The sequence below is a fragment of the Falco punctatus genome (assembly GCF_963210335.1).
Source record: "Falco punctatus genome assembly, chromosome: 8".
Lineage (NCBI taxonomy): Eukaryota > Metazoa > Chordata > Aves > Falconiformes > Falconidae > Falco > Falco punctatus.
The window spans coordinates 39,031,228-39,056,227 of record NC_137588.1 but is presented as its reverse complement, the minus strand read 5'-3'; the positions used below and the strand labels follow the sequence as shown (position 1 = coordinate 39,056,227).

The window sequence follows — 25,000 nt, the reverse complement described above, 5'->3', positions numbered from 1 at the left end:
AATACCATTCATACTTGTGTCACCTGAGGATCAGAAAGCCAAAATGCACATCATCTGCAACTATTTTGGGGAGATTGTTTGAAAGCTGAACCTAGCTTTCAATCCAGCTCCATTACAACAGTAATTGTATTATGGAAACTCAATCATCCCAGAGTTTGGAGAGCCAGCTTTGAAGTGGTTGGTATCAAATTTTTTTCAAGATCTGCTTAAATTTTAAAAAAAAAAAATTCAAGTGCTTAAGCACCATTGGTTTTTAATGAGACTTGAACTTCTAAGCGCTTAAGTCAATTGTGAACCTGGAAATTATGCTCTAAAGGATACTTAGCTCTTTGGAGGTATGCATTGACCTAGCTTCTGTTTAGACACCTGATTCCACATAATGTTTCTTTGAGAATAAAAGCATTGGAAAATGCATTTTCTGAAGAGGCTGGTTTTAAAAGTAGATCCTTTCTTAAAAGAAACCAGACTGGCTGCTTGCTTGAAAAATCATCTTCCCCTGTCCCTGCCTCATCAACCCTGGAAAACCTGGAAAGCTTTGAAGACTTCTGTGTAAGGGCAAGTACACCTCGCACATTTAGAGAAAGAGCTGCTACCATATTAAAGTATTTCCTGCTCATCACAGGCCAACATACTCAACTCATGTGTCTCCTCTCAGTTGTTTGAGAGTGTAGTGCCCCCTTGCCTCCCTTTATTTCACAGAATGCCTCATTGAAACCCCTGTCACTTGTAAATATTATGGACTGGTGGACATAAGTTGTAGTATTCTGCTTTAGTCCTCACTTGGTTTGTTTATTCTTTCCTTGGGTATCTCTTTACCTGTTACTGCTAAGGAACAGGCAACAATGGCTTTTCACTTACCAAAAAGTTCTTGGAGAATAAGGAAGCAGTCAGTGTTAGAAATCTGACATCGGAAGCAGTACTTAATTGAGCAATTTGCTTGGACTAGATACAGCAATATTCTAGTTTATTTCAAAATATATATCTTAATTTCAAAATTGATATAAATATACAAATTTAACTCTAATGTTCATCGTGTGTGGACATCTGTAGGTATCTGTAATGTATTTTTAATTATCAAGAGTAACTTGAACACTGAAGTTACTTACTATGGTAAATGCAAATAAAATAGTAAAGTTTTTCCACTGCAGGCATATAGATTTAAATAGGCTTTTGGTTAAAGAGTAGATTTAGTCATCAGTTTAATTAATCGTTGATGTTTTTCTTGCTTTTTTGTATCACAAAGTCATTATTTGTTTGGTTTAGTTGGACATGATTGTCATCTTCTGAAGGTCTGAGACATGAAGCTCCTAAGAAACCAGCAGAACCTCTGTGCGGCTGTGTGAGTCACTGCGGACCCCTTCCTCCTCAGACCTAAGCTGAAGCCCTGGGTGATGGGGAACTGAAAACCACCCTGCCACTCATTTAACCCGTCTTTCACAGCAGCAGGTTTTGCCTTTTGGGTTGCATGTGTGTCCTACCCACAATGGGCAATCGGGAGATGTCATTAAGAGAAGGTGGGAGCTATGCAGGTTCTCTTTCCACTGAAGAGGGATGTAACTTCGGGCAAAACTCTTCACCTCCTTTACTTACTCTGCAGTTGAAACAGGGCTAATAAGGCTTATAATTTATATGCTTAGTATGCAAATTGGCAAAGTAAAGTATGCTTAAAAAATGGCCGATGAACTCAGAAAGCTGTTTTCCCTATTAAACCTGAAAAAGAAGAAAGTATCAAAATGCGATCGTCTAATTGTGTCTTCGCCAACCGTGTGGTGTACGTATAAATGTGACTCCTACATACTGTCTCTTTAGAAAGTCTTTTTGCCACAAGAAGAATAATGGTAGCGTACTCAGCAGGCTGCAAGAGGATGAGATAGCATGCTTGCAGCATTTCTTTGCAGCATAATTGCAGCATCAATGAACCATGAATTCAGCCTAATTAACATAACTGGAACCACTGCAATCATGCTGCCATTCAATTTAGGTTTTGAACATTCTGGTGAAGTATCGCGGTTCTGCTGTTTATTGTGGAGATGCTGTGGAGAACTGTCCACTTGCTTTCTCGCTGCTGTCTTGATGTATTTTTATTATTTCAGGATAACTAGGGAACTTCAGAAATGGAAGATCGTTGGCTTACTGGCTCTATTACTGAATCTACAAATAATTCTGTATTACTTTCTGTAAAAAGTAATTAAACCGTTTAGTATACTATAAAACCCAGAGTAAACATACTAAATTTCCAAGTGAGGCACAGGTTCTGAATTGTAACGGATAACTAATGGCAAATAACTCTGGAACTATTTTGAGTTAAGGACTGCATTCCCAGAATTTTAAAAATAGCATTTCCTATTACTCTTTGCAAACACGATACCTAGAAGAAACTTTTTTTTTAGAAGAGCCTGGATTTTTGTAACGTGTTGCTCTGGAGAGTTTTTTTTTTTATTATTGTTGCTGTTGGTTGTGCTACAGTAAAGTCAGGAAGCCACAGAAGCAGATCAGGTACCACTGCTCTTGGCAACAGGGCAAAATAACTGACTGTTCAGGGCAGAGGAGTTGAGGGACTGCTGAAAACAGCAGTTGCTGGTAGATAGGGAGGACCAGCTGGGACTGGGAGGCTTCCTGCATCCCTCCTGGCCATTAGGCCATTAGTCCTCAACGATGGCACCGAAGCCCCTTCAGAAAGGGACGCAGCCGGGCGTTACTTCTGCCGTTTGTGACAGAACCGAGCTCAAAAGCTTAGGAGTCACTGCCCTGTTATTTTCTGCTCTTGAATAACTGCAGAAAGGAGAGCGTAAACCTTTTCTTGGTGGTTGATTCTACGTAGCTACGATCCCCATGAAGATCTGACCAAGATCAGTGGAGTAGCTGGTTTTTTTTAATGACCTTAATGTGCAAAAAAATAGATAAATCAATTTAAAAAAAAAATCTTAAAAAAGTGGTTAAATAGACAAATTTTGCATTAGGAGCTCAAAATGTTAAGTTTGGAAGTTGTTCATAGCTACTGGAAATTATTCCATAGTTTCCTTCTCAGAAAATCTCCCAATATACCTATTTGTGTGTGTGTGTATATAGGTAGGTACACACACACACCCTGACAGGTGTGTGTGTATATGTGTATGTGTGCACCTATTTAAAAATTCTGGGCTGCTGAAGTGAACGGTTCTGCTCTTTCTGAAGGATACTGGTGTTGAGAACAGTTGCTTCCAATAGCTAAGGCCAGTCCACGGAGAGCCAGAGACTGTGAGTGATGGATGGTGATAAGCACGTTGTGGATGGGGGGAGCAGGAGCACAGAAGTGGTGTGGCAGTGATATTTAGTGCCTTTGGGGGGACAGTTGTTTGCAAATTGTTTGCACTGCGGGTGTTTAGCAGGGTTTTTTACGCCAAGATGGTTTGTAATGCAGTGCTCTTACCTTGAAGCAGTGAATGGTGTGTATGACTAGGGTATCATTTGAGAGGGTGGGGCATTCTCCTAGACAGTTTGTTAGAATGCCTTTTTTGAACCTTATGTGGTCCCTTACACGTGTGTATTCTGGAAGGGCTCCAGTCTTGGGTTGGTGGGTGACTCGTAGAATCATTTAGATTGGAAGAGCCCTTGAAGATCATGGGGCCCAGCCATGGTTTGTGGGCCGGTGCTGCTGGAAGAATGGGGTACAGTAATTTCAGGAAAAGATTCCAAGGTGGTTTTCTCTGTTTTGAGAATCATCTGTGTTTACCTTGGGTATACTTCAGCCCTTTTCACTCATGTGGCTGATTCAGAAAATTCTAGATCCATGTTGACTCCCAGATGCTAGATTTCCATTTGTTTGTAACTTTTTCCCCCCCTGATGATGGTAACACAGAGAGTTAGTTGTTACACTTTTCACTCTAAGCATCTGAGTATAAATTTAGCATCAGAGAACTGCAGACCTTTTGAAATAGCCATCTCAGTCATCTGTTGCTTCCTTCTGTGTCCTGATGTGACCCTCAGTCAGCATCTGAGATCAAATGAAGCACCTTCCTGTATTTCTGCTTGAGTGACAGTAGAATTTGTCTACTGACCTTTCTACTCTTTGCTTTTCTCTGTAAGGGTGCTTAGTGTCTTCTGAGAGGTGGGTGTTTTCCTCAGCCTCCTTTTTTCTGCTTCTAATGCAAAAAACTATATTGGTTTTCCTCAAAGTGTTATTCACTAAAATTCACTGTCCATGACCATCTGATGCGTGTGTAACAAAACTAAGCACTGCTGCTCATCTGGTTGGATGTTCAGGGTAGGCTCATGGAGGAGATTCATGGTTCTGCTGTTAGGTTTTGCGGGACCTCAAGGGCTCACAGAATTCAGATATGTCCCTGGAATTTACTTAATACAAGTAACAAGATCTTACAGGCTTAAATGCTTTATAAGATGCATTATTTCTTTCATAAAATCATGTCTGAGAAGAAGTTTAGCTTGGCGTTGCCTGTAATCAATGCAGTTGATAGAAATGTGGGCCCAGCAGTACAGTGAGATACTTTGTAAGAAGGTAGTTAAACATACGTATGTAACCTAAATGAACAGGAGTGGTCAAACTGACCTCAGCACTGGTGAGACTTCTTGTGTCCATATGTCGAAGGTGGGAGGTGATGTGGGAGCACAGCAGAAGAGTTGGTGGGAGAAGTCCAAGTAGTTGGGGCGCAATAACCAGCTGATGAGTTGTTTCTCTTTTAGCGAGCTGTTGCATTGCCAATCTAGTTTTCTGCAAGTCGTAACTGAAGATCAGCAGATAATTATAGTCAAGAGTACCCTGTCTCTAGACCCCCCCCTAGTTTTGCTAGTCTGTGGTTAGCATCCTGTGTGTAACTCGGAACAGAGTACCTGACTAAGCATTGCATTATTATTGAATAAGAAAGTGAAGAAGTCCGACCTCCTTCAACAGTGACTCTTCTTTACTCCAGCCTGCAAACAAGCCGCAGTGGCTGTGGGATGGTCCGGCACGCTTGCTGTCATAATTCTAGGTTTTAGGTGTTGGTTAGTCCTTCCCTTCTCAGAAGGCTTAATATGCATTTTAGCGGAGGCTCTCCCGTTGAACGTTTATGAAAGGTGGGGTCAAGCAAAGGGCTGGCTGTGGCTGAGGAAGAGCTGAGGGAAGTGCAGAGAATAGCTAAAGTGGTTGGTTCCTGGAAGACCAAGTCTGTGATTCATCCGTTTGGAAATGAAGGAGAAGAAAGCAGTGCCAATTAAATATCAAAAAAGGTTACGATAAGCATCTAAACTATGGGGAGAGATCACAGTCCTTCAGCATTTTTATTCCCTGCAGCTGCAATATGTAAACTCGGGAAGATGACTGAACATTGATACTTTAAAAGTTCAATAGTCACGCTTGTTATTGAATGCAGTTACTGAGAATTGACAGACGAAAATATTTTTGAGAGGAGTTTCCAAGTAGGGATCATATTTCCACTTTAGTGTGCAGCAAAACCAGTGCATTTGAATGGCTGTCAGGTCTGGTAGAAAGAGAGAATAGCTGCTCTGTGGTAAAATATTGCAAAGGATATAATCATTCTCCTTCAGAACCAGTGGGAGTTTATTTTATTTTTTATTCTTCATAGGTGCGAATTCAAAAGCCACTCAGACCAAATGTCAGCAGTAGTTTGAGTGTTTGGTATTTTGAATTTAATTGCACTGTTTGCACAAAAACTCCTGCACATATTCCTGGCTGCCTTTTAAACATTTATATCTACTTTTTTGCCTTTTATAAAAATTAATAAAATGAGGTCCTTGAAGACCCTGAAAAATTTAAATTAGTCATTCTTGCTGAAATAAATTGATTAAAAAACGTTAAGGAAATACATCTGTAGACAAATACAGACCTTTCCTCTGTATGCTGTTTGAAGGTGTTTTCAGGCCGTTTGAGTACAAAATAATTGCCAATTTCCACCTTTGATATCTATCACTGTGTTACTATTAGGAGATTTATTTTTTTAATGAGTCACTGCTAGGTGCTGAACGAGTGAGTGAAGGAATATTTTAAGGAGAGCCGTATAGAAGAAAACTAAAATTGTTCATGAAGACTTTGCTCCACGTACCTCATGGGGGTAGCTTTAGTAGAAATAACAGGGCAAGTGTAGGTAAATGGGAAAAGAAATGGTTGAAAATTGAAAGCTAAGGGCATGGTGATGATCAGTTGAGAAAGGGAGCTGAAATTCTGTTGGTTTGGAGTCTGTGACCTGATGCAGTGGGTAGTGAGCAGAGCCCAGCTGTGGTGGGTCCTGCTGCCTTGTATGACACTGTGCAATGCCGTCACACGGTCCTGCTTAAGTTAGGTCATGTTAATGCCAAGTCTCCTCTTCATCCGTAGGTCCTGTAGGCTGTCATCTGCCCTCATCTCAAGTCCCCACAGCAGCCCTTGTCCTGATGTCTTCCCACCCTTTAGCCAGGTCCCTTTGCTACTGGTGCACGTCTGGTCCCACTCGTTCAGTGTGGGCCATCCCAGGACCCACATCCCAGGACCCACACGTGGCACTTGCTGTCTGGTGGCGGGGCGAGCAGAGCCACCGGCGCTCACTCACCTTGCCGGTCCCATCCTGCCACGGCAGAGCCTCTGAGACATGGACCCCAAAGCCTTTGGCTGCTGCAGACTCTGCTCCAAGCAATTTTCAGAATGTCCAAAGAAGCACATCCCCTGTTGTTAAAAACAAACAAACAAACAAACAAAACCCCCAAAAAAACCCAAAAACACCACCACAAAAAAAACCCCAACAGCACTTAGGTTAATTTTAGGGTGATTGCTTCTTAAGAGACTCTGAAAACTGGTTTTCAGTTAACAATCTAGTTTACATAAAAGGCACATATTGATGAACATAGTCTGTGACTTTTTGCTCAGTCCCATTATTCTCCTCTAATTCATATGCAGAAGCTAAGATTTCCAGTGATCTCACTGTTTACTGAAATCCAAGTTCTTAGAGGTTAATATTTTTCTGACATTCTGGTGAGAGTTGCATCTCCTGTGTTCTTCACAAAGGACAAGAAAGGAAAAGGAGGAATGTGCTTCCAGAAAGATACAGATGATCCATCAAGAATTAGCTGAATGCTCTTGTGAAAGCTGGAAATTTCCCTAACAGTGTTCTGGCATAGGATGCATATGAATATCTGTCAGCCAGATATTTTCCTATTCATATTCAGAACTATTTTCGATGCCAAATATTGCTGATTGACAAATTTGGTATTTGAGTTGCCCATCGTGCTACGAGCCCTTCTCCTGCAAGATGCCTAAACCCATTTTTAGCCACTGTGATAGGAAAGCACTCAGCACTTCACATGGCCAATGCAGCACCCTTTCTGTAGGCATATATAATAAATATAATAAATATTCATAATAAAGTGTGAACCCGTAATGTAACCAGGATGCAATGCCATCCTGCAGTAAGGAAATACTGGAGAGGAAAGGGGTAAAAAGGGACCTGGGTCATAGAGACAGTAGGAAAAGATGTGCAAAATGAAATGCTGCTGTTAATACAAGAAGGTTTCTGAGAACCAAAGGTGATACAGCAGCATAATGAAATTAAAACAATGTTGGGGTGTTTATGCTTGTTCACGTGCGTACTGGTGGAACACCTCTTGAATTACATACAGCCCTCCTTTATGTGTATGGCTACGTACCTTACTTCCAACTCAGAGCCAGTTATATCAGAATAGCTGATTACACTCAAAATGTGAATGGGATTTTTTTTTCCCCAGAAATTGGTTCTATAAAAAACTGGCTTATTTTAAGAATTCTGACTTCAGACAAATAATCCAAAATTGATGCTTGATTGAAGCTAAAGTACCAGACACAATTTATTGCTTGTTCAAAATTGTAGTGAGAATACTAGCCTTCTGTTTGAAGGACCATCTAAAAATGTTCTAGTAGTTGTTGATGGTAACTGGAGTGAGTTGGAGGTATATGCATATTTGGTATTAAAAAGAACCACCTCTCGGTGTTTTTATACCCATGGGGCTTAAAGATCACTTGCTTGTGACATATTTGATGTGGAACATCAAATTGTCTATCCAGACTTCTAAAAGTTATAACTATATCTTTCTAGTCTGTAGGTTACATTCTACTATGAATATACATTAAATATTTTTATTAACATATTCAGCAGTATAATTTTAAGCCTCATCGTCTTGGTGAAACATTTTTTCCTTAATGCATTGGCATGAATAAATGCCTATGAAAAGCTGAAGTTATATTTTGTGTCTTGAGTCTACTTTGGCTGAAGTGGTGCAGTGGGTTGAGTTTTCTATCAGCGAAGGACGGCAGAACATGAAAGTCCGGCTCTGTGCTGGGGCTGAGATTAGATCTGAATGCAAGGAAAAGCAACAAAGGTCCACAAAATATCTGAAATCTGCAAATACTTCCTGTACTTAACCTACACTTTCGTTGCGTGACTGTAAAGAACAGCAAATCTTTGTTCTTTTCCCTCTTGGTTCCCATTCAGCCAGTTCAGAGACACAGGAGAAAGGTTTTGGGGAGCAAACTCGTTATCAGTCTTCCTACAGTTTCCATCTGATTCTGTCAACAGCAAGCACATCAAAACCGTGAGCTTACAGCCGCTTTTTAAACATCAAAAAAGTTTTGTAAACATTATTTTATATATGTATAAATATATAATATATATAACATAAATTAATATAAGCATAGTTTATGAATGTGTAGTTCCTTTATATCTTTTAAAGTTTAGCTCATATTGGAGTTGGTAAGAATCTAAGCTATGACTTTGAGTTCAAGAGGGAATTACATCTGCCTGAGTGGAGAAAGGGCAAGTGTTTGTCTTGGTAAGAACCCCAAATTTTCAAGTGGGGTCATTAGACTTCTAGAAAGTTATTCAGGTTTGTGAAAACCTGTTGGAAAACTTCCAGGAAGAGTTGTTCAGATTCATCTGTTCGTGAAAACCTGTATCTTTGGTCTGTATTCTAGAAGGTTCTGCTAGTCCTCATCATTTAATAAACAGAGAATGAAAGTCTTAGAAATGCTTCTCTCCTCCTTTGTGCCTGCGAGAAAGGCGTTGGTTTAGCAGTCTGGTGATTTTGTGCGCAGGTGGGATCGTTTGCCATAGGTTCAGTGATTCATATATTGAGAGTAGAGAAGGCTCTAGCATGCCTTACTTAAAGCTGGAAATATGGCAGGAAAAATGGTTCATGGCTTCTTACAGCTCAGCTTGTGGTAATTTGAATCTGAAATAAATTAATAGAGCAATCCTGTTTATGGATCATCAGCTGCAGAGGTATTATTAAAGAACTTGTGTCCCTGTTCACTAGGAACACCTGTATGTAAAGCCATATTGTAATTATTCAGACACGCTGAATCAGACTTCACTGTCTCAAAACAAAACAGAAAATATAAATATATGGAATGTCCCAATCCTCATACTTATTCTTTTTTTCATCTCAACAATGTTACTCTTTCGGAAAACCCTCATAAAAGCAATCCACTCTTTTCAGTTAAAAGCCATTCATATGGCAACAAACCACTGTTCTTCCATTTATATCTGTATTCATCCATTTAAACTCTAAAGCTTTCCAGCTTACTTCTTGGATTTATAGCCAGCTGGCTGCTGTGTGTAACATGAACATATTCTGACTGTGCATGAGATGTTTTGTGTCATTTAACTCATAATTGTAATGCTCATTCTAAGCCACAGCTCACCTGCATGCATTTAGCATTGACTGTGCGAGCTCCCAGAGTCACGACTTGCCATCTCACGTATGTACAATCTACTATTATTAGAGAAAAGTTAAGTAAAAAAAAAAAAAAAAAAAAATTCCTCAACCCTAAAACAAACCCCCAAAAAGCCCTCCTGGAATGTGGTTTGATAAAATGAATATGTTCAAGATGGTGGGCCATAGCTGAGCCAGCTCATGTGGGATCAGTGCCCACTTTTTGGCATTTACAGTAAACTTTGGAACAACTTTTTAACACAAATGCTTTAATAGCAAGTGGGTAGGGGGAGGCAAGGCAGGGAAGAAGGACATAAGCACTCTTTTTTTTTTTTTTTTCTTTTCTTTTTTTTCCCCTCTCCTTATGAATGCTAGATTGCTGATTTTTCTAAAGATAGTCTGATAAGCTGTACCTGTTTATTAGCAGTCTTAGAAATCAAAGTCAAAGAAATTCACTGGAACTGAAATTCTGCAGTGTCTGCCCTAAATTACTGAATCATCAATAAGAAGCTTACATTCAAAGAAAACATGAATATTAAAATTTGGAAGCGTACTTTGGCTTTGTAAGAAATACAATCTATTATTATTTTTTCTTTATGCAGCATCGCTGGGTTCTAAGAGAGGCAATAGAACCATTAATTAATAGTAGTAGTCCTGGATAATGTCATAATAAGCAATACAACGTATGAAAGCATGTTTATTCTTGCCAGCTATCAGGGGGAACCTTTACATGTTTTAAAGGCCCATTAGGTTTGTTTACAGACTGAGCTGGAGCTGGTGGGCTTCGCTTCCAGTGGAACTGCTGTTGGCAGGGGCTGAACCAGACTTTACTGCTTGACTCTGATACTGAGTTTCCGATGGAGAGCAGCCTCCCTGGGACAGCGGGTACATCCCATACCAGCGTAGTCCCCGAAGCTAGGGTGTCTGGGGGTTACTGTTGTACAAATGGAAATAACAGAAATTCTATAGATCAGAAACAATTTTCCACAATGGAGAAGGTGGGCAAGGAATCAAAACCGTGCCTTCAGGTATATTACCCAACAGTACAACAAAAATGTGCTGGGCTTTAAATTGCACTAGCAATCTGGAAAGGATTTTCTGACTGGAGCTATGTTAAGTGTTAATAGTGGAACCTGGGTACTTTTTCTTTTGATCTCTCCTTGAGCTCATATAGAATAATAGGATCAAAATAAAATGCCATTTATATGAACACCTTGTTCTTTTGATGTCGGCACAAAAAATTCTGTCTGCAGCTACAACTTAGCAAACAGTGCATCTGCTCCTTTTAGTTGGGCCTTCTACTTTATCATTACTTTTAATAAATGGTGTCACAGCCATTTTTTTGTGTAGTTCATGAACTTGGTTGTAATTTTTCCCTAAGAGTCTTTGCGTTTCTCGGAAGAACTAAGAACAAGGTATGCGGGACCTGTAAACTGGTGGCTTATGGTCAGTTGCGCATGTTGAATACATGATGTAAACATTTGTGTGCTGCTACATTTGCAGATACAACATTAATTGTTCTTTGACCACTGGGGCAAAACTGTTAAATTAGTGTACTCAGAATGAGAGAGAATATATGGTTAAGTGCCCCTGAAAATAGCAGGGGTAATTGTGGTTATCATAGGTGCTAGGTTTTGGATCCCTGGATTTTCCATCAGGAAGGTGATGTACCGCGTGATGTCTGGGTGGGAGCCAAGCCTGTTTCTTCATTGCCCACCTCTGCAGGAAAGACCGTAGAAGTATGACAGCTGGTAGTTACGGATCCCCTTTGCTTTTATGTAGAGATCCACAAGACAGATAATCCACAGGGGAACATGAGCATCTTTCAGCTCTTTATTCCCCAGGGTTGGTGGTCAGGAGTGTTTCTTTGGAAGTCATTATTGTGAGTGCTTAAAGTAAAGACGCTTCTTCATGCCCTTTCAAATCTCTTATTAAGATTCTTCTCCACCAAAGTCTCTGACTGCACGGAAAGAGCTCAGCTGTGTTTATTACGATGATTGGTAGTGTCTCATTGTGATCCCTGCTTCAGTTGTCATAACCTCCAAGAGTAGCTGGGATGGGCATGAAGCACGGCACCAAATGAAAGCAAATAACCCAAAGTGCTGCAGTTCACCAGTGTCATCGTTGCTGCTGTCCAGGAAGAGGGATTAGCGAGTGTGAAGAAACACTAGTGAGGAGAGGTCCAGTGGCCACGCACAATCCTGGGTGTCGAATGTGTCTCCCTCAAGCTTTGCATCCCACTGAAATCTATATTTAGCTATTAAGCTTATTAGCTAGGAATGGTCAGCTTGTTGTATGCCGTATGCAAGGAACACCGCTGGGTAAGTGCTGGGTAAGTGTTTAGGCTCTTGCTGAAATGGCTGCAGTTGGGGTTGCTGCATGTGAGCTATCTTCCAGCAAGTTCTGCTGCAGACCTAGCTGAATCTCTGTAGTCCTGCCATGCAGCAGTATTCCAGAAAGCCATAACAGTGGCTATCACCTATAACCCTATTCTTATAAAACAGTACAGTATAATTCATTATACATTATATATATAAAAAAGTTTTATTATTATACGGTATTAAAGATACCAAGCTAGTTGGAGCACCAAAAATGGTGTGGACATACTTGTGCAGTACTGCACTGGGATTGATGCCTGCTGCCGAGATCAGGTCTCCGTGCTAACGCAGCCGCTCTACCTCCACTCCTCCTGCTAGTTAGCACAGAACTAGCTAGTAAGAACTAGTTTACTGCTGCTAGTAAGAAAGTTTACTGCTCTTGTAGTCTAAAAGGCGCTATCTGTCCAGCTCTTAACGTTAGTGGAATATGTGTCCCTGCTCATCTTTCACTGGTTCTTGTGTTGTATCCCAGAATTCAGACCTACCTTTTGCATCAATTAAAGGAGGGGTGTAGGACTCTTTGGACGAGGAGTTCAAGTGAAAGAGTGATAAAAATTGATAGTTTTTCTCCTTACAATAAAAATGCGATTGCCCTAGTTCTGTGGTTAGCATGAAACGAATTGGCTCTGTCATGAAGTCAGTGGAGTACAAGCTAATACAAGGTAGTAAAGGAATAATAATAAAGTAAACCAGCAAAGTCCACATCTTTTATGACAAAAACAGTATGATTCTGTTGCAGTCCTAGGCCCTGCTGCAAATAGTGTTTTCTGATGCCTTGATAAGTCCAATTTACATATATACAAAGTGTATGAATAAAGTTACAAAAGTATGCTCAGTATTTTACTTTTTTTTTCCTTGAAAGTAATTTGCTATTGTTCAAACTTTCAGCTTTCACTGGTTCTGTTTCCAAAACCCCAAAAGGAAGAGAAAATAACAAAAGTCCATAAAGGCAAAAGGGATATGTTCTCATTTCAGTTCACAGAATTTCCTGCCTTTAAACAATACAAATATATGCCCTTAGGTTTCTAACGTGCTGGAAGGATACCGAATCCTTGAAACAGATCAAATTAAAAGCAAGTCTGCAATAGCAACAGCGAGTTTTACCAGCACGTCCAATAGATCTCAACAAGAATTCACAGGGTTTTAACCATGTTGCCAAGCCTTACAAAATCCTAAACTGCTGACTCCATAAAGAATAAATGCTCGAAACCAGCAAGCAAATTCTAGGCTGAATTGGACACAAATAAAATCTGATGCTTAATAATTGTTCCCTCTTCATTATAGGTTGCGTTTAAAGAAATTATTTGATAGAACGTTGAGATGTATCCCCCAGAGGAACAGCCATGGGCATTGGCTATGTAAAACCTTTTAAAGTACATTGCCTCCCTTCGTTACGGTTCCGCATGGAACGGGCTGACGGTGTTACTCCCAGCACTGGGGTGAAAGGCATGAGGAGCACTGGGGCACCTGGCAGTGGTTGTCACCATGTAGGGCATGGCAGGTTGGGGAGCTGGTGTCCTGAGAAGTGGTGGCTTGGCCATAGAAGGAGGGAGATGCTGAAGAAGCTTCTCCTTGGTGTCATTAAATGCTTTGGGTTTTTTCCGTTTGCCTTTAAATTCTCATGTACTGGTCTTTCACTTTTTTGACCTATTTCATCAGAAATCTCGAAGTACCATACTGGGAGTACTGCTCTTCATGGTCACGACAGGTGTATCTATATGAACAATGGAGCTGTAGAAACAAGGCATTGGGCTGAGCAGTCACGGTCAAGCTCTTTGCATCTCTGAGGTTTCTGATCTTATTATTTTATATTTTTTTAAATATAGCTACTGCAGTAATGTTCGAGATGGCCATGTCCTGCTGCAGAGCAGGTGACAGCTCAAGGTGTTCACAAGCCTGTATCTCCTTACCAGGTAGGCACCATCCCTCCTGTTGTCCATCCTGTAGATATATGTCACCAAGCTGGTAACTCAGCACATAAGGGTAACAGTGCTGGTTTTATTGAGGCTGTTTTCTCCTTTTTCCAGCAGAAAGATGAATATTTCTTTTCTCGGTGTGTCTTTAATATCATAGGTAGCTCAGCAACGCACCACATGTGTTTTTTACGTGATTTGGAGGTGCAGCCTCTCCGAGGAGCCTTCTGGTATGTGGATGCTGAAAGGCAGATGATCAGTGATCTTCTGTCATACTGATTTATAGCAGAGAAAGGGAGTCCAGGGGTTTGGGGTTTCCTTTTTTCCCCCCTCTGTAACGACACTGCTACTAGTAGTAATAATATTTTTAGAGCCTTCTCGCAAAAAGATGATCTTTCTAGGGCAGAGAGATGCTGCTGTTCTTGTTCTAGAGGTGGAGAGAGACTTTTAGCGTTTGAACAACGAGGCACTGACCCACTAGCAAAGTTGGCATTAAAATTCAAGAGTTGCCTCTAAAACACACCGCTTAGGTGAGACACAGATGCGTACCCACGTAAACTTCAGTTGTAGTGCAAAAAAAGTGCAGGTAAATCTGGTACCGTAACACATTGTCAAATGGAGGTCAGGTCTTGGCATTACCCCGCGGTCCTCAGCGCCCGCGGCAGTTGACCGGACATCTGCTCTGACTGTGGCTGTGCTAGCTCTGCAGCCGCCCTGTGTTTTTCTTATTTGAATGTTATACTGATGACAAAACGTGTTTTAGATTTTTGTGTGCCTCCAATTACTATTTTCAATTAATTTCTCTAGCTTTGTCAGGTAAAAGTTTCTTCAGTTAAGCCTTCAAGTGGAGGTAGACTTCGTTGTTTCTTTATTTCTTGGGGTACCTGAGAAAGTGTTAAATAATGCAGGTGAAATATGTGTTTTCTTGAGAAACACACAGAAGTTTGGATTTGCGTGGTCGAGTGACTTATCAAAACCAGATGTGAGCAAGTGGAACATTTTACATAAATTTATTAAAATCATTATTTACCTGTAAGTTATAAGAAGGGCTTAGTTGCACTAGTTTGTTGCCAATATGTACTGCCAATAATCTGCCAAAAAGCAGCTTGCTGGCAAAATCACTGAAATGGTTAGCTTATGCTTGCACAGAACATTACAACCCCGAGTCAAATGAAAACCTACTATAAACGAACTCTTTGATGGTGGATTCGCTGGAATATGGTATTGATATATGGTACACAGTTTATATGGATTATGTATACCGTGCAAGAAATATGGATATCTATTAAGGGTAACTTGATATGTAATCGGTTAGGACAGTTATTGTTTTCAGTATTTGCTATGAATAAGATCACACAGTGACTGTTCAGTTTTAAAATACAGGCTGTTCACGTGCAGCCCAAAGCACTAGCATACTATTTGTTCAATTAATACAGAAAGGCTATTGAAAATGTAAAATATCTGACATCTATACAGAGTAATTCTAAAGGCAGCTTTTCTTCTAGGAACAATTTATACATTACATAAACTTATATTTTTCATCCAAGTATCATTTCGAGAATAGCAAGTTTAAATATTGGAGGCCATAGGGAAACATAATATTACGATAATGTTCTTTGGTGCGGTTTGGAAGGTTTTAGGAAACATTTGGAAGTATTTTTCTCATAAAGTCACTTAACTATTGAAGTGTTATGATAGCACTCCCTTCTGCATTGCGTATGTTGCAAAACAGCCTGTTTAAAGGGGACATCCATTCCATATATCCTGATTAGAAGTATTTCCACAAAACAGGAAATTATATGTTACAGGATCCTGGTATTAGTTTTAATTAAAAAAAAAAAAAAAAAAAAAAAAAAAGACAAGATGATTTAAGGAGTGGTATCAGTTTTCAAACACCCATTTCCAATTCTGTTGAGCAAGAAGGGATACTGTATTGTCTGGAGCTGTATATGAAATTTGCATTTTCTAAATAAGCACTGGAGAGCTGAGCAGGTTTTTTTCTGTTTAAGTAAGCACTAATAAACAGGACCAATCCTTTAGGATTCTTAAAAAACTTGCAATTCTCAGAAGCCTAACTTTTTTCCCCATAGTATAATTCATTCTTTTGAACTTCTGCAGAAGCAGAACTGAAGTCAACAATTTCTAAATTTCTGGCAGTTGTTATCAAGGGGACTCTTAGGGCTCCAAAACTGTGTCTGTTACCTTGCAGTGTTGGTGCAGCAGCTCTACACAGTCATGATGTTTAATTATAGAGAAAATTACTTTTTTTTTTCCTAAACTATCAATTAATTCGTGTTTTCATATCTTGTGCAAAATAATGCATAAGTTATTTTCATCTGTGTTATAAAATATGTATTGTAGTTCATTACCATCTTACTGAGGAGTTTTTAAATTATCACCATTTCATTTGTTGAGAATGATGTTCTTAGAAATTATAACTGCACAGATTCTTGCATACATTGTTAAAAGATTTCAGGGAATTGGAAGGTGTAAATTCAGAAATAATATATTTAGGGTCAAACTCAGTCTCACCTGAAGTGGAAGGGAGCTTTGCCTTTGACTTAAGTGGGTCCAGAGTCTCCCCTCTGCTATCAAAATGCAGAATAATCACTATCTGTTTTGCATTGGGTTTTTGTTGTTTGGTTTTGGGGTTTTTTTTGCTAACCTAGAGCACCTAAGATATTGTTGAAGTCATTTTTCAGGAATAAATATGTAACAAAATGGGATAATTCCACAAGTAATGGATTAAGCTAGACGTGCTTAGGGCTGGAATGATGTCCAACAGCAGCAGCAGCATGGAGGACCCCAAACCAGGAAAGCTTAGACTTTCGGGCATAGATTTGTTTTGGAGTAGTTTTACCGGCCTTTGGTCCTTTTTTGGTAGTTTCACTGTGGGCTTGTGTTTTGGAAGGTAGTATCTTGTTATGTATTTTGGGGAGTAATGGTTGTAAAATGCTTTAGTTAAAATCCTGGTTATCTAGGATGCAGACTTTACAGCGCATCTTGAGCGGTGATCTTAGTGTTAGAAGCTCCAATGTAATACTGAAGGGGAAGGTGGAGGTCAGGTTGACTATCCTTCTTAGATTGAGGTACAGATACGTCATCGTGAAGAATAAACTAATCGGAGTGTTGAATCAGAGTGAAACTAGATCGGGAGGAAAAGTGTAAATGCTAAGTAAAAGTGGGGATTTGTGGCAATGTCAGATACGGATACTAGATATTGAGGGATTTTGCTCAGAGATTATTTGGGAAAACAGGTGGAAGTTAAGGTTTGAGGAATCTGAGAATTATCTTGTTTCTCTTCTACTCTGTACTGCTGACACCTCTCCTCTCCTGCCTTGTCTCATCTTCCTTCCCAGCTCCAACCGACCAAGTTACCACTTGAGTCAAAACCAACCACCTGCAGTTGAGCTGGATGCAGCCTCTCTTCTCCCAGAGCATCTCTGGATCCTGTGGGCTGATCAGGCACACTGCTGGAGTGACAAAGGTTGTTGCATTCAGCTAATTTGTTGCTAAAACAGCAGTGTTTTGACTGGTTTGTCAGAAAGAAGTCAGATCTCATGATATCCCTTTCCTGGTGCATCTTTTGGTATGGATTACATACCAGTTCTTCTCTCTCTCTGGCCATGAGATGAGTATTAGGAAGGAAGACGTCCTGCTGCTGCTGTCAGCTTCAGCTCTTTCCTGTGGTGTTTTTCCCTTTGTAGACCTTCCTGCAAGCTGCTAGCTGCAGCACCTCTCACACACTTAGTGTCTGAGTGTGAAATCTCCATCCTTTGCCTTTGATGATGGTTAAAACTGGACTGGATGAGGCTCTGAGCAACCTGGTCCAACTGGATGGGCTTCGAGCACGAGGTTGGACCAGAGATTGTCCAGCCTCCGCAATTCCCAGAGTCTAGTCTGTATTGGTCCATGTCAGGGAAGAGAGAAGATAGTTGAGAGAAGGTAACAATCATGTCTCAAATAATATTTCATACTTCTGTATCTTGTAGTTTGCAAACAGGGAAATCGGTGTAAACCCTACTTATTCTACTCAGGAAAATGTGTATTCTACCATGGGAAGACAAGCTGAGTCCCAGATCTTTAATTTTCTTTTGTCATGCCCTTCCCAGTGCTTAATCTTGGCTCAGTTCAGTTTTCTTTTTTGTTCTCTCTCTTTGCTCCTAATCCTTGTCCATGCTTATAAGCCCCTAATATTTATATGGCATTATCTGTGTTAGAGATTACTGCTGACAAGTAATCTCTTCCTTCTTCTGAATGAATTACAACTATTGCTAAAGATCAGAAAGTGAAATTAGATCCCCAAAAGTATGTGACAACTTCAGTAAACCCTAATATCAAATTCCCTAAATATTAGGAATCTTCTTTTGAGCTTTTCGGTTTGAACTGTAGCACAGCTTCAGGACACCTGAACACACTCAGCAACTCTTTTTTGCTGTAGAGCAAAATGTGACAGTAGTTGCAGAGAAAAAAAGAGAAAAAAATTGCTGAACTGAGGCTAGTCTCCCAGTTTTGTCATTTGTTGCAATCTTTCCAGAAGTAGGTAAATATAAAAGCATTGGGTTTTCTGCTGTCAGGTAATCCAAAACATTAAATATATAAGTGTATAAATTTATATATAAGTATAAAAACATAGTTGCTGCCTATTCCAGTTTGGCCTCCAAATAATTGCTTTCATAACCTTTCTTATTTGCCTTTTTTTTTTTTTCCTTCTTTTTCCCTTAGAAAAGAGTGTGGACAAAATTCTGACTTTTGAAAAAGCTCAGAGATACCCACACAGCTTTGATATTTGTACAGTGCTTGGCCAGTCATATGTGTGCATGGTTGTATCGTTTTGCATGTATTTGTAGTAACTGTGGGAGCAAATTCAGCATGGGAACAGGATCAAGTCAAGGAAGCAGAAAGTAAGAAAGTGGAATTTCCTAGTTATTGTGAAGGACAGAAGTGCTTGTCCATTGCAACCATTCTAAGCCAAATGGGCTCCAGGTATTGGGATCACAGCTCTCCAGAGCTGCTTCAGGTCACATCAATTCTACTGAAGATGTTACAGTTGGCAAAGAGGCAGTGGTGATTGTGTTTAAAGACAGACAAAGGGGATTCTCAGGCCATGAGTTGGTTAAAGTGTAAGTTACGCTGTGACGGTGTGGCAGTGATGAAGGAAACGCAGCAGCTCTAAAATGTGTGCGCTCCAGCTCCAAGGCCTGGGGGAGGTTTCCAATATATCTGATTATGACTGTCTCCCTTTGTTATTCAAAACATATTAATGACAACATTATAATAATAATAAAAAAAAAAAAGTAAAAACCCACTTCACTTTCAGAACCATCTTTAACTTTGCTTCAAAATGTAACTACGGTTACAGAAGGGCCAGTTTTTATGAATTCAGATTCCTTTTTTTTTCTTTAGTTTATATTCATTCTTAACAATTATCCTTGCTTATCAAGAGCAACTGTTCAAACCTATTCAAAGTTTACAGTGTACAGAACTTGCCCAGATAATTTGATGTAACCTAAACCAGCACTCCAGTTAGTCTTTCTAATGTGGTTTCTGTTCATTGAGCAGTGACATCATGGCCCTTCCATCTTTTTTTTTTTTTTTTGTTATTGTTGTTAATAAAATGGTGCACAATGCGACTCTTGATGCCTTGAAAAGGAAAACAATTCCCATAAGTAATTTTTCATTAGGGCAAGTAAAGCGCTGTGAAAAAACACACCATGTAACATGGTGGCATGAAAGAGCTGGGGAAAATGCACATGTCTGATTCAAGGAAAAATACATGGGTTTCCTCGGAGTGGGGTTTCATGGCATAAATGAAAAGATAATACATAATACATAGATTGAGGAGTTTGAAAAAAACAGTTATTCAAATTAGCAAATATTTAGATTAAAACTCTGACTTGTAGTATATGGGATTTTCATTATATATTTACTACTTTTAATTTTTAACCCATCTTTCTAACTAAACATCTATACCCAGTATGCAAAAAGGGAACGTTTTCAAGGCTTACTGTTTTTGAAGTCTTCATAAAGTTTTAAAATTGACTGTTAAACGTATCAGAGATCCTCAAAAATCTGAATAAATAAAAGACTTAACAGCTTGGAAAGTTTTGGAAACAAGTCGTTATACTAAAATTAGATATCTAAGTCTCTCACTATTTGTTCTGAACTTTCAGTGTTTAAATATATATGAGTTGCGCATACAAGTAAAACATTTTCCAGGTTTTTTTTTAAATATAAGGGACAGTACCTTGTGGAATCTGTTGAAAGTGTTCATGTTTGTATGCTTCGCTGGTAATTTTTTCTGGAAAGTTTCACATGTAGAAGATTTCACTCCCACAAGTTAATCATAACAATAAATTCCTTCTCCCGTATTACAAATAGAATGCTGTGGCATTTTTCTAATGTGCCTAGTGTGTGCCCTAACTAAGACTGAGAGAGCTGGTGCATCCTTCTCAATAGCCAAGTCCTACCTACCTGCTGCAGTGGCTCTCTAGCTTGTTTTTTAGAATCATAGAATAGTTTGGGTGGGAAGGGACCTTGAAAGGCCATCTAGCCCAACCCCTGCAATAAGCAGGGACATCTCCAACTAGACCAGGTTGCTCAGAGCCTCGTCCAACCTGGCCTTAAATGTTTCCAGGGATGGGGCATCTACCACCTCATTGGGCAACCTGCTCCCGTGTTTCACTGCCCTCGTGAAAAATTTCTTCCTTATCCCTGTGTCTGCTCCTTCCCCAGCTCTGCTATTCCATAACCAGCCTCTCAGAGGTTGTGTCTTCTGAAATTTAGGCAAGGACTTAAAAAACCTGATGAGCTGTGCAGGGGTAGGTACTGGCTCCAAATAAAACACTGGAGCACTTGTTTTATCTCCAGGTTATAGACTTGTGGCTGGTGACATAGAAGTCCCACAAGCTGTTGATGTTACTAAACAATCGAGATCTGGGCAGATACTAGATGGAGAGATGATTGTCTGGAAGGTGGCAGAAAAGGAGAATTAATGTGAGCCTGGAAGAGGAAAAACAGAATAGCTGGAGCAGAAATGTTCCGGAGAAAATGTAAACACAAAAATGTGCTAACTAGACGTTGTGTTTCTCCAGCATGCTTTTGGGAAATGCACATGAACCAGTTTAGAAGATTTTGTGGTGTTATTAGTTTATTTTCAGGTCATTTATTTGAGTGTCATAAAGAACATTAGCTAGTGGTTAGGGACTACAGTATCCATTATATCATTCCAATCATATGGACAAGTTTATACTACGTATGATTTACAATGGTCTTTCCGCAGTTACGATTGTTATAGTCAGGTACAAGGTTTTATCCATGGTTGTACTTAGCAAAATCGGAGTGGCTGAGCACAGAGACGTCTTCCAATCAAAGTCCAAAAAATTAATGCTGTTAGACGAACGCTGTGGGTTGCAGCAAGAGCTGTGTATGGCTCCCTGCCTACATCCTTTATCATGTCTCCGCTGTTGTTAGTAAAATATACAGAACTACTTTATGCCAAAACAATGGAAGTTAATGCAGATAACTTGTTCCAAAGTTAACCATCAAATAAATCTTTTTTTTTTTTTTAAACTGTTAAGTGAAATGGTGTTCTAAAACTTTAAAAAATTGTCAAGATGATGAATACTGTGTGTGTAATACAAGTAAATACCATGGAATTGATTGCCCACACATGTCTTAAATAAAGGATATTAAATAGTTTATTCCAGAGAAAGATCGGTGAAGTTTTATCTAATATTATTAGAAATTCTGCAGTGACGGATCAGATTTATAAGGGCTGAAAACTAAGAAGAAAACCTCTTCAGAAACAGAAATGGTGCCTTGAGAGGGTGCTTGGCCAGGAGATTAAAGACAGCCAGGGGGATACAGCCTGCTTAGGTAGTCCGACCTCTCATATGTCAAGCAATTCTTCTTAATGGCAGTGATTTTTCAAAATCTGTTCGTTAAATTTGGTTTGGTAAATCAGTCGTATCAATTCAGTCACAGATTTGGTGGTTTAGGGCACATCCCTTAACCTGTTTCTCCCTTTTCCATGCATAAATATATAGAAGTATATCCTCACGGAGATGTATCCGTACTTCAGAGGAGCCACCACCAGGCAGTTTTAGGTCTGTAATTCAGCTTAGACTATCAAAAAGCCAACTTAACTGTTCATAACATACATGTATGGAGTTCCGGCCACACTGAATTAGTATTTCTATGCTCTGAGAATCTGAGGGTGGCGAAGTTCCTGAGATGGGAATGGTTTAACTCAGGCTCATTTGGGAACCTGTCTTGTTTGTGACGTAGGTAATGGGTTTGGATGAGGTCCTGAATGTGATTGAACTTTTTTAGGTTTTATCTACAGAAGCAGCTCCAATGAATGATGGCGAGCGGTGGAAAAAAGGTAGATCTTATGGGTGATTTGGTCAGTGGCTTGAAAATGCAGCTTAGTGTAGATGAATGTGAAAAGAATGTGCCAAGGGACGGCAAGCTAAATCAAAGGATACACGTTACATGAAATAGTTACACAGTGCACCAACTTTGGGAAGGGGATTTAGGGGTTTGGAGAAAAATCCTCAAAGCAATTAGTCAAGAGCACAACGACAGTAAAGCTCGCGTTGTGTGTGCATGTGTATTTGGGTAGTGATTTGGAAGGAGAAGGGTGTGTTTCTGTTGAAAGGTGCTCCACTGCAGGGTGAAGTGGATGATTCTGGTGTTCGGGATTATTTGCTTTGCCAAAGAGGGAAGGGAGTGGTTTGTGCACAACCCAGAAATGAGCTGTGGTGGAGTAAAACTCAGAAGAACTGTGGAGGAGGTTAATAAAGTGGAGCAAGCGTTGACTTTAGTAAACAGTTCAATAAACAGACTGTAGTGTGTAAACATTTGGAAATTAAAAGGAAACGGAAAATTTAAATGTCTCTACTTATCTGGGAGAGGCATAATCACACTGAAAGGCATGTAAGTAAATAATATTTGGGTAAATTAACTTGAGGTACAGGGAGGCGTTTAGAGTGAGGATCCCGTGGTGGCCGTGCATGTAGTCCTCTCCATGTTAATTTAGAAGAGTCATGGTTGAATGAAGGAGCTTCACTTGAGTGTTTCTTGGGCAAAGACTGTAATTCATTACTATTTAAAATCAAACAGTAAAAGCAGATCTGCATAAAAAGATACATTTCATCTATTACGGAAATGAGTTCAGTGGCCTCGATATAAATGTGCAAATGCATCCTCTTGTGGAGTTTTTTTTGCATCGTGAACATCAGATGGGAGAGCCAGTGGCATCTGCTGCTGTCTGTGGTACCTCAGGAAGGTCGTGAGTAGGTCTGCCTCAGTTTCCCCACCTTAGCGTTCATTATTCACACTTGTGGAAAAACACAGAAGTGGTTGTTTTCCTCCTACAAAGGGTTGGACAACTCAATCCTGTTCTCCTAGCTGTGGGGTTCTTTTTTTTTTGAATTTGTGGTTAATTTTTTCAGTCAGTCATTACACAAACCAGGCAAGGCTAGCTGGGTAAGAAGACTCACTTCCATGTCGTGGTATGTGTTTGGCCCATGTTATCAGTTGACTTTCATTGACCTGTGATGAAGCAACTTGCTGGGCTCAAGCCTGGACAGAATAGACTCACGGTAGGTTGAACACCACTGTGTTTTGCATTTGCTACCAGTCTTAGCTGTAGTCCTGGCAAAAAAGCCAAGATTTTCCTGGCAGAATTGCCTTTTTCTCAGAGGTGTTTGCTTTATTTTATTTTAGCAGACAAATAGTTTTGTTCTTGCTGTCAATGGATGTGCCGTTAGCAGCGATGTGGTTCAGTGGAGACCTTTGGCTTCTCAGCCAGTGAACCTGTGATTTTATTTCACAGGTACCATATTCACTAAAACACATATAAAGCATATCATTTACTGAATGCTAGTGGAGTTGTTGTTTGGATGGATGTAAAATACCAGCCACATTTCATCTTCCCATTTTCTGTAAATTAATTAACATTTACCAGGTGAAACTGGTAAATTTTCTGATATTCTTCTGGTAAATATTTTTCTTCTTCTTTTTCCTAACAGGTTCATGCCAGAACATAAGCTTGCCCATTTGGAAAAGGTAATTGGTGTTAAAAGAAATGGAGATGCTTATCACCCGGAGGGTCTGCCCGGCCAGCAGAAGAGCAGCGCTTTAATGAAAAACAGCAACACACATCGTGAGTCTGGACTTTGTGAAGCCCAGCCTGGACTTTATACCACACAGCACGAGGGGCTGCCTTCCCCATTAACAGTGCCGGCGAGATTGAACACGTCTGAAGTGTCAGAAAGTGCAAATCCTTGTCAAGAAGAAGATAAGGAACATCTGACTTTTAACCTCTCTCATATCCTGAGTGGACCGGACTATCAGCAAAGACCTTTACACATTGCCTGGCCTCACAGGTGGTAAGTAGTGAACAAATCCAAATACTGTACCTTCAAAAGATTTATGAATTTGGTTTGATCCCTTTCTTGTGACTTTGTCAAGTGTAAAATAATTTCTTAAACACATACCGACACTGGACACAGATGTAGAGGAGAAAGACACGTCACTTAGCATCTTATTGCACACATGCGTAGAGGAAAAAGAGACGTCACTAACATCTGATTATTGAGAATAATTTTTTTGAATATACCTAGTTCTGTAATGCTAACCAGACGTTTAACCATTGATGGAAATGATTTGTCTTTTTTTCGCCCAAGAAAAAGATTCCCCTGCTGCTGAAATGACAAGCATAATTCTGTATACTCTCTTTTTCGTATAAAGCAAGCCACAGATGACAATTAATATCTAATGTTATTTAAATTATCTTAATTACTTTGATGCAAGTGATTAAGTGTAAAGATACATGGTGACGCTGGACAGCTGATGTTAACCCACTGTCTGCATTTTTAAACCACCCTTTCAGCGTTACATAAATAGAAAGCCTGTTTGAATGTATTAACAGTGAAACAATATTTTTTCCAACTGCCAGCACAAATACCTGATCTCTGAATCTTCTCTGCAGCGGACGAAAATCTACCATGCCCCATAATCGCTAAAAACATATAAACTTTAGCTTGACTC

General features: G+C 39.8%; 1 protein-coding gene across 19 annotated transcripts in view; it reads left to right on the top strand.

Annotated features, from left to right (window-relative positions):
• The window catches only part of GTDC1 (glycosyltransferase like domain containing 1), a 342,121-nt gene that overhangs the window by 124,913 nt on the left and 192,208 nt on the right, over window positions 1-25,000 (top strand). For all 19 annotated transcript variants that reach the window (XR_013930064.1, XR_013930065.1, XR_013930066.1 and 16 more), the window contains one exon: window positions 23,980-24,339. Coding sequence is in view for 13 of the 19 variants with exons in the window: in XM_080399708.1 (XP_080255834.1) it covers window positions 23,980-24,339 (360 nt within the window). In the remaining 6 variants the exon portion in view is untranslated. The remainder of the gene's footprint in view (window positions 1-23,979; window positions 24,340-25,000) is intronic.